Below are 11040 nucleotides of genomic sequence, written 5' to 3'. Positions count from 1 at the left end.
TGAATGAAATTTTTTGATATTAATATTAGAAGAATGACGATCTCATTACCTGTCTCATTGAGCCACTGACACACCGCCACTGCAATCAAGCAAATGCAGCAAGGCTCTCAACTTTTTTTTGCCTTTGGTATTTTAAAAATAAGTAGTCTTCATTTTTTTCCTACAATTTGTCAACATATTATGTTGTGTCTTTTACATCCTCAAGTTAAAGCCGTTAAACAGGAAGTTAGGAAAGTAGTTAAATAAGTACTATAGTAGGCATGTTGGTATATTGTATATACCTTAAAAATTAAAACACACAAATATGCAATTACTTAAATGAATTACTGTATTTGCAAGCAATCTGCTTGAACTTCACAAATACACAAATCTATGAATTCAAGATAACAACGATAAATTGCTTGTACAATAATTTGTTTTAACACATTTCTTCAAATCTTCATTATTCATTTATTACAATTCTTTTTGTATCAATACACTAATGTTCATAAAAGTAACCATAATATTAATATAAATGTTTTTGGCTGGCTAAAATTTTTTTTACTAACCAATTTTTTCAACGCTTTTAAAATGTATTATTGTTATTATAGTAACTCTTTCCCCCAAAAAATATGTCCCATGATACATAGGTTTTCCTCGCAGAGGAAAAATATCATGTAGGTTGTTACGTTTTATTTTTAGGTTATCTTATAAGAAACAGGGCATGTATACTTCCCACCAAAAAAATTAAGGCATGAAGGTTTCGTTTCAATAGCTCGATGGTAAAGTGCGCTAGGGTAAATGTCAAATGTCAATGTATCACTAAATGCAGAAAATTGTGTATAATATTCATATTTGTTTTTATTGACTATTTAGTCATTTGCTACACAATTTTAAAATTATTTAATTATTTTCGTTTCTTTCCTGTGCCCTATAAAGGGTTAACAGTCATCAATCTTTAAAGATCCCACAAGTTTTTTGCAGTAATTATCTTACAAAAAAAATTAAATTGAATAAATAAATATTTAAAAAGATAATTTTAAAACCTAAAGTAATGTTAAAATATTACAGTCAAATAATTTTCAAAACATTGTGCCAATTACTAAAATAAACTTTTACATGTAATATGTATATATAGGTAAGAAAAATATAATTTGTCCTAAAATAAAGGTAGCTATTATTGCTTATGATTTCAGAAAAACTGTATTTCAATTTTAAATAATATATATAATCTAAATAGAAAACACAGTACAATCACCTATTAGTAGGGTTCGGATTTAATGGCAATATATAAATTAATATATATATTCAATATATTAATCAATAAAAAAAGCATTTAAAATGTCAAAAAAGCATTTATAGTTTATATAAAAAGCAATTACAAAAAATGACACTCTGCTGTATAGTAGGTTGCAAGTGGGTCAATGTATAATGGATTGTATTAAACTTGAATTCAATGATATACTATCATTGTATAAGAAAAACGATTCTGAGCGGAGACGGTTTATCAGTCTAAATTTTTTAAATTTTTATTATTTACTATAGGCTTTATTTCTTTAAGTTGAATTAATATTATAATTTTTTATTCATTGCTACGGCGATAAACAAATCATTAGAAATTAATATCCCATTTTAAGTGGTTTTTCTTAATTTGTCAGTAGTTTTTCCCGTAGCATTAAATTACCATGGAGAAAATCAAAAAGTTACCTTTTTTAATGAAGTACCATCTTGATCCAATTTGCTAAAAGATAAAGTACTATATGATGAAATCAAAGCACTCCTTCCGGTAGAAATTTTGTATATAGGATAAAAAAAAAAATAAATAAATAAAAAAATAAACACCATTGTAAAACCACTAGCTTCCTCGCCCAGCTCAGAATCTAAAAATGTAGTTTGTATGCTGTAAACCTATTTAACTAGTTTGTATTAAAAAAATTTCACTACCATGTACTTAGATAAACTGTCTTCAGTAAAACATTGACGGTTTGAGCTTAAAATAATTTTGTACATAGAAAATGATCTTTCTATGACCACGGAAGTTATGGGGGGGACTGACGAATAATTTTGAATCTAGTATCTACGCTTGAATATATTTTAATCTATAGATAGGTAGTATGGGTACCTTTATAAACGTTAAATTAACTGACCATACCAAATACTGGATAAAGTATTTAGCAATATCAATAAATATCACCGATAATAAACCCATTAAAAATAATTGCCAGACGAGTAGACGACAATGCACAGTCTTCAGAACATTTAACCGATTTGTACCGTTAATTTAAATACGTATGTCGTGTATAAAATTATCAAATCTATTGAAAATGAAACACAATAAAGGCATTTTATAAGTACAAATAAAAAATAAATAAATACGTTCATCATCTTACATATTAAATGGCACATAAAAATTATTTCTCAATTATTGTTTAAAAAAAAAAAAGGATTTAGCCTCCTCTACCTATATTAGTTTTTATTTTGTAATGATCTAAGAACATTATTATTATATTTTATTAATAAATAATAATAATTTTAATTTAATATTGGTAAAATAAATTTAAAAATAACAAGTTATTGCTTACATAATTTTACATAATTTTCTATGACAAAAATATACAAAACTATTTATTTTACATAATTCAATAATATGATTAGAACTTGGAATATCAATTAAAAACTAAACATCATAAAGCCAACATTATCTTCTTGCAACTTGAAATATAATCTATATTGTCGAAATAATACTTCCTTCTGCAATTATATTCATTGACAATAAAATTTTTAATGTTCATCAAATATAATCACTATTTTTCTTCTTCTGATGTTTCATCTGAAAATAAACTTTTAAGTAAGTACAGCCAAACAAAATATCATAATTATTTTTATTTTAAAAGGTTAAAAAATATGAAAAAAACAATCTTAAAAAGGTGGGTAAGTGGATGTCGCTCTGCTGTACAGTAGGTTATAAGTGGGTCACTGTAATGGATGGTGTTAAATTTGAATTCAATGATATAATATCATTGTATAAGAAAAATGATTCTGAGCAAAAACGGTCAGTCAGCCTATGATATTACCAAGTATATTTATATATAACCTATTTACGTGGAGCCTTGTTTTCAACTTTCAATCCTTAGCTATAAAAGTTGAACATTTTATACATTTTTAACTAAAAAATAATTATTAAATTATAAATTTGGTCAAAATTTGAACTTTAAATGCTTATAAAAAAAAATTGAGCCTATGTATTTTTAATATTTTTCAACTGCTATTAGAACGATATATCAGGAGCCTTATATTAAATTTTCACGCTTTTTTACCGAACAAATAAAATTTTATTGATATTTATAGAAAAAAAAAAAACTAAAAAAATTGATAACTGACAATGTCTGTAAACAGCTCAAAAAGAGTCAAATTATTTTCAAAATTTTATCGTGTATAGAAAATGCCAATACAAACATTCAGTGAAATTTTCAAGTATCTACAATCATACGTTTTTTAATTACAACAAAATAAGAAAATCGTTACATGAGATATCGAGTGAATATCAAATGATGCAAAAATATGCAGTTTTACTGTCCTAAAAGGTGATGACAGACACACACAAAAATAAAACACACATCATTGTAAAATCAATACATTAAAATTATGTATATACCTATATAATTATAATTATACCAGGTATACATAAAATACTAATTTAAATAACCTTTTATAAAAATATTAATATTTACAAATTTTTTGAACATTACCTTCAGTAAAATGTATACGATTCGTTTTTATTGGCACATTACTTTTATTACCAAAGTTAAAGCGTATTTTTGATTGTTTGATTAAAATATTTGTCTTGGGTTGTTCAGGTTGATTAAAATTAGTTGAAAACCCAAGTCCCATCTTTTCATCTCTGACATCCATTGAAATCTAAAAAAAAAATGTAATAAATATATTTATGTTATTATATAATGCATACAAATTGCAATGTATATTAACTATTTAAATATGTTACCATCAAGACAAACTACTAATATTAACTTCCAAAGCTTGCCCTATAAAATACATAAATAATGAAGCTATTTATACTTTGTATTTAAACTTGTATTTAAAATGCAACACAATACAAAAATTATATAATAATTATAAAATTAATATAAAATAACTTTTGGTTTTATTTTTTTTTCTATTTAGGAACATATAGTATAGTAATTCATATTATTATGAATTTAATATTTTGTTCTTAATTTGATAACTTATTTTACAATTAGACATGGGTGTTAATAGTCAAAATTCATAATCTCAACACTCTAGGTACATAGTTTAATCAGTCAAATAAATAAGCTGGTCATTTAGACATGTGCATGTGTGTTTTACTTTACTATTTATAATAGTAAAATAGTTATTATAATAAAGAAGTTTACTGAGAAACTGGAAATGGATGAAGGGTATTGTGCATAAATGTTTGCTTAAGTAGTGAACAAAAGCATTCTATACATAACTAATTGCAAATGTACTGAAGATGAATATTTTATATGAGAAACATTTCTGCGAGTCTAGACCATAGACCACATTCAAGATAGATTTAGCATCTTAAATAGTGTTTACAACTTCTGGATATACAATATTCATTACCATTGTCTCTAATACGTATTAATAATAGAATATAATTTAGGTATTACAACTATGCAAATTTATATGTTCGCTATATAGGTACTACTATATGTCACCGTAAAATATTAAAATCAGTCAGTGTTAACATATTATCCTACACAATAATAACAATGCCTGATGGCCAATTTCATCAGGAAAGTACACAAATGACCAAGGCTTTGCACCCAAATGATTTATTTGGGTTATGGTTTCACGCGCTTCAAAGAAAAATAGAGGTTGTGGTTTTAGGTTTTCTTCATATTAAAGAATATGGGTTTTGTTTAGCCAATATAATTATTCGGGTTATGGGTTATTTAAAATTGAGTGATACATAAATTGTTGCGCGCAGTGTTAAATTTTATTAAGCAAAGTATAAAGTTATACAATCAACTTTTCAGTACTCATGTAAAATACAGTAGTGAAACACGTAATATAATTTAATTTAATATTTTATAATATTAAATATGGGGGACGGACTGGCCGAGCGGACTATGGCGTCGGTAGTGACGCACACCGCTGCCGGTTCGAACTCGGCCACGGGTGGCATTTTTCTTCGGGCAGTCACGGTGTCCAGTGAGATAGGCCGCCATCCCCCAACCGGGCATGGCAGATACCTACGGGTTAGGTGCCCACTTCAAAATTCTGCCAAAACAAACACACACGTATTCGGTTTTGGGTGAATCGGGTTATATGTCATCAAAATCAATCGGGTTATGTGGGTTTACGGTTTTGATCATTTTTAAGGGCTTTTTAAGGGTTTTGGCTTTACGGGCTAAACAGGTGCAAAGCCTTGCAAATGACCAGTATTTATAAACCATAACTAATAAAAGTAGTTCAAAGTTGAAAGAAGTTATGATATCATTGGGATTGACTAGGCATTATTTAGATCAACTAATAAATCAAAGAAAATTTTAATTTAAAATCAATTTTTTTTTTTGTATTTTGACTGTTAACTAAAATAATATTTCAAATTTTCAATGAATAAAATCTACTAGCGGTGTAACATGTACATTATTTAGTTTCATATTAATTATCTTTTTATTCATATATTATAACAAATCTAAATTGTTGTTTACTACTTGCACCACTTTACTCTTGGAGACTCATTTATTTTCCACTAAGAATTGTTTGAAAGGCAAGCAGTTGGTCTATGCATGAATTCAATTATTTTCCAGTGTATGATATATGTTTTGAAAAATCATTATTGACTATAGTAAGAGTGTAGATAGTGAAAAAAAAAACTAATTATTGTGTGCATTTACGAGTTTACAACATTGATTACCTACAAATAAACATCAATGTTAATAAACTGAAATTATTTAAATATCACCATTGTCAGTAACATATATTATATTTAAATTAATAATGTTTAAGTATAGTAGGTATATATATTATATAATAATTATAATTTTATTTTAAAATACTTACAGGTTCTTTAATTCCAGAATTACTAGATCCCAAAGATTTTCCAGGTGTCCAACCCATATTTTCTAATAATTTGAAACCTTTGTTTTTTGTAGGAATTGGTCTAGAATAGATAAAATAAATATTATTATTGATGTTTTAAAAATCTAAAATATTTAATTATTAGTTAAAGAATAAATCATGTTGTCTGAATTTCTGATTGAAATAGAATTTAATAGTTGAAAATGAATTGTAAAATATATTGTGTACACGTCTTAAGCAATATTTTTCTTTTTCATATTAGTTTTTTCTTATCAATAATTTCACAATTTCACTTATTAGATCCAAAAATGTTAAAACTTGGAATTTTCCAGAAATATTAACAATAAAATATTAAATAACCAAAGTAGAATTTATTCAATTAACTTTTTAATTAACTATGAAAATTATAAAAACTCACTGTGTTACACAAGCTACTTCGGTTTTCTCATTTGCATTTTGAGATCCAACTGTTTTTCTTCTTTTATCAGCTCTATCTTTATATCCCTTTGGTAATACAGCATCTGGTGGTTCACAGCCAAGCAATCCATATTTTTCTTTTAAACTTTTTAGTTCATCATCAAATTTACGTTTTGGAGGTACAACATTTTTAACACCTTAAAATAATATTCAAATTGTTCTTAACTTTTAAGTTTATGATACTTATATATTTTATTTTAAAAATAAAATTATTATTAAATATACATGCATACCTAATATAAACAATAGATATCAATTGTCTATTGACTTTTAGTAGGTATATAATAAATGCATATTTATGTGAGCTTTAAAAATATTATAGCAATCACAAATTTTTATAATGAATATATTTATTATTAACAGATTACCTACATTCATTTAGGTACTTTATTTAAATGACAATAAAACACATTTTTAAATTGAAGTTATCAATTAAATGTAAATAAGATTCTCAAAATTGGCAAGCCAATTGGTTTTGTATAAGTAAATAACACAGTTTACTGGATATCAATAAAAGTAATTCAGACCCAACCATAATAATAAAACCATATTCACTTAGTTAGTTTCCCATTTTAAAAAATACTGAAATTAATTGTTCTATAAAAACAATTAATTTTCAATTCTCTAATAGCAATAATATTAAATTAAATAAAATGTATACTTACTTTCTTCTGGTGGAGGAGCTTGTATACCAGGTTCACACAAATTACACGTTTCCATCCCATCATGAATATGACACAAAAATTTGGTGTCACCAACAGTTAGTTCACTGCCATGGACTAAATGACGAGGTTCACTTGAAGACGAGTGCTTTGTTAATTTTTTACCATCCAAAAATGTGCCATTTGTACTACCTTTATCTTTAACAATATAATGACCTCTCCCAACTTTGTTTACATTACCAATAAATGATATTTCAGCATGTAACTAAAATAAAAAAATAAATCTTTAATAATTATAAAATTAAATTTTTTTCTCAATTTTATTATTATTTATTTAAATAATGTAAAAAATAAATTATAATATTAACCTTGCTAACATTATCGTCAGGTACTACTACATCTCTGTTGGTTGAACGCCCTATTGTTCCACCAGGACATGTAATTAAAAATAGTTTACCAACCAATGAATTACATGCTTTGGATTCTGTTATTATAATACGTATACATGGAGGCCATCCAATAACTTCTATAATCATTCAAAACAAATATTTTAAATTAAAAATATTTTAAATTACAAAATTGTATTCAATTTAGAACTAAAACATTATTATTTACTTGATTTAATCAATTTGGTTTGTGTATCAGAAAGGTGAGCTTTAACTTCTTTGTATGATTTCCAATTGGAATTTTTATCATCCCTCTTATTTTGACACAGGTATTGTTCAATTCGATCCCAAACTAGATTATCATACTGAATAATTTCTGATTCAATTGCAGTTACTTGATGCTTGACTGTGTACCAATTTCTTATTTGTGCATATTGTTTTGCTTTACTCTGCAAATTACGTAAGTTAGTTGTTGTGCCAATTTTTCAAATGGCTTACCGGTATGGTTTACCCCATCAGGTGTTAATTTGTGAACTATGTTCTTAGGCGCCGGCAATAACTTTGTATATTGCAACAAATTCAAATAACGCTTGTCTAAAATCTGAAATTATAACAAAAAACATAACTTTTAATCAATTTCTAACATAAATAAATAATTACTTCACAAGTAGAAGGTGGACAAGGGCAATCTTCGGGTTTGAGTTCTTCCTTATCATCTTTAATGGCCTTGTTTTCAACACTTAATTCTTCTTTCACTTCTTGAGATTCATTAGGTTTATTTTCAATAGTTTTTGTAATAGTATCTTTAATTTCTTTTTCATTTGCTTCAGTATCTTCTTCTGTGTCTTCTTTAATAATCAAATTACCACTATCTTCAGAATTCTCTGAATCACTAACCTCACTAATACTTTCAGGTATGTCTTGGGTATGTTTTTGTTTCTTTACATTGAGCTCATTAGAAGTTAATTGAGGTGTATCTGAATGAACCTGGGAATGTAATCTATATTTTTGTGCTATTACATCAAAGTAATAATAACACCCTTGGTTTCCGTCATAAAATAATCCATTATCCTGTAATTAAAAATACTCATATAAGGCTTTTTTTATTTTTATATATATTGCTATACAAGTAGATACATTTATTTGAAGTACATGTAGGATTACTGATCAGCGTATTTTAATTATATGCTCAATGTGTACATGTATTAAGCAATCCATCTTACAACCATAAATAAGGCACTAATATGTATTAAAAAACTCTCATAGTCTCATGCGCTTTTAATTTTTAAATAAATAATTAAAATGTAAATAACTGTTTATTCAATTTTTTCAAAGTTAAAGTTAAATTAAATAACTTTCGAGCTAACTTTTAACTAAATTACATAACAAGTTACATTAGTTTTTAAGTAAATTTTTTTTAACTCAAAGATATGTTTGTCTAGGACAGAGACTTGTTTCAAAAAGAAAATAGATACTCATACATAGTTGGTTGTACTATAGTAGCTAAGTATATGATCTTAAATATATCTATTCTATAATTGTATAATATTTATATATAAAATTATAATATACCAGACATTGATGGGAAAATAAATTAAACTTACTAAATTATAATAATAGCCAGTCACTTGGTCATAATACATTCCAGTAGTTTCTTCTAATATAAAACGGCTTTCTCCCAAACTATACTGATTGACTTGTTTTGAATCTTTAGATTTTTCTTCGTCTTCACTACATTCTCCTTCTTCTTTAATTTCAGATTCTGTTTTTTCTGGGTTATCGACTTCTAGATTTTCAGATTTTTTAACATTTTCCAATTTTTCAATCTATAATAATAGTAAAATTAACTACTTTTTCTATAATAAATAATGAGAGTTAATGTACCTATTGCAAGGATTTTTTTTTACTCATTAACAACCTTACTCCACTAAATAAGTATAAAAAGCTATAGTTCTTCCTTTAAAAATATAATTTGAAGAAAAATTTAATATTATTTAACCTGCCATAAAAAATAATTTTACAAAAAAAATTTACCAACTCGATTTTTAACAGTATATATTATGTAAATTATTATTTTTTTTTTGTTTTATAATAATTGTTTTCAAATTATAAATTATATTTTATATAATTTGTAATAATCATAAAAAAAAGGTTACATAAAATAAAAATGATTTTAAATCATAACAGGAAAAGACTTAACCCAATGTGGGACTAATAATGTAAGCAACAATAGTCATTAGTGATAGTATGCCAGTATGGTGACTGTGGCATCATGTTAGTGATAAATTAAATGGTGTTGTAAAGCGAAACTGTCCATCGATCAGAGCATATAAATGACTCACCAGATTAGAATTTGATTGAAACAAATTGTAGGAGTCAAAAGTACAAGCACTTTTATATTATTTTGGCTAACTTAGGGTAAAACTATATTTTCTCTCTCTCTCGATAAGCATATTTTAAAAATGATACATATCTCAGTTGCTATTAGAAATCAATAATATTTTCTTGCCATAGGTATATTAATATTAATTTTATACAAAACCATGACCATTAGTGTTAAACTCTATTGTTCATGATAGGTATAAACATTAATTTTATTAACTTTCTTAAATGTTAACAAAAAATATACTTACACTATCTGCTACACTATCATGATTTTTAATTGATAGATTTTTAACTTCTTCTTCGTCTTTTTTAATGCTTTTGGTGCTGTTAACTATTTCAGCATTTTGGTCAGAGCCTTCGGATTTAATGTTTGATTTCTGTTCGAAAAAAAATTACAGTTGAATAGGTAGGTATAAAGAAGGTAGATACTTCTGTTTAGCACTGATTCAATATTACCTTGAAGTCGATCGGATTGCTGTTCTTTATCTTGGTCAACAAATTTTGTTGACGCTGAAGCATTCGCACAGCATTTTTTAAATACTCGTAAACTTCCGGATGTTTATGTTCAAGAAGATCTTTAAACGGAACTTCCACATCTTCCATCACGATTCGGGCGGTATCTATATAATGCCGGTATATGGACACAGGGTGGGACAAGTTGATATAATATTATTATGATGGACTCGTGCGATTCACATATCAAACGGATTGCTCGGAAACGGCAACCTCCAGACGACTTCGATATGAAATAATAGTGAAAGGGTTTTGCGGAATGCCGTTTTAAAAACGTGCAATATTACTGTCGGTAGTTGAAAAAAAAAAATTATCGTTTACACAGTCACAGTGTAATATTTTACACTGTTTACATTTTTCTTTGCACAATAAAATAAATTAACGAACACGTTACACGGGAGCGAAAAGAAAAATTGTTTCAAGCACAGACCAAAGCGCGGAGAAAAAGTCCATGCTCTTTGACTGTTTACATATTTTATACGAATATTATTTATTATTCCGCGGCCCGTGGTGAGAAATCCGAAAAACAGCTGACGTACAAACGTTTGGAA

General features: G+C 26.6%; 1 protein-coding gene across 2 annotated transcripts; it reads right to left on the bottom strand.

The window, feature by feature from the left end:
- Nucleotides 1–2273: 2273 nt before the first annotated feature.
- Nucleotides 2274–10953, bottom strand: LOC132938397 (angiogenic factor with G patch and FHA domains 1). Of its 2 annotated transcripts, XM_061005202.1 has the most exons (12): nt 10433–10953; nt 10225–10353; nt 9196–9417; nt 8252–8662; nt 8103–8192; nt 7821–8040; nt 7574–7731; nt 7209–7470; nt 6485–6680; nt 6049–6148; nt 3729–3897; nt 2274–2809 (listed from the first exon to the last, which is right to left on the bottom strand). In XM_061005202.1, exons 1-12 carry the CDS (start codon nt 10577–10579, stop codon nt 2784–2786), a joined length of 2130 nt encoding a protein of 709 aa, XP_060861185.1. In that variant the 5' UTR covers nt 10580–10953; the 3' UTR covers nt 2274–2783. The 2 variants fall into 2 exon arrangements, with proteins under 2 accessions (XP_060861185.1, XP_060861186.1); XM_061005203.1 differs by lacking the exons at nt 2274–2809; nt 3729–3897 and adding an exon at nt 3983–5902.
- Between the last annotated feature and the right edge of the window lie 87 nt (nt 10954–11040).

This window comes from Metopolophium dirhodum, chromosome 2 (assembly GCF_019925205.1).
Source record: "Metopolophium dirhodum isolate CAU chromosome 2, ASM1992520v1, whole genome shotgun sequence".
In the NCBI taxonomy this organism is placed as follows: domain Eukaryota; kingdom Metazoa; phylum Arthropoda; class Insecta; order Hemiptera; family Aphididae; genus Metopolophium; species Metopolophium dirhodum.
Note: the sequence above shows the minus strand (reverse complement) of the source record. Positions and strands in the feature narration are given on the sequence as shown.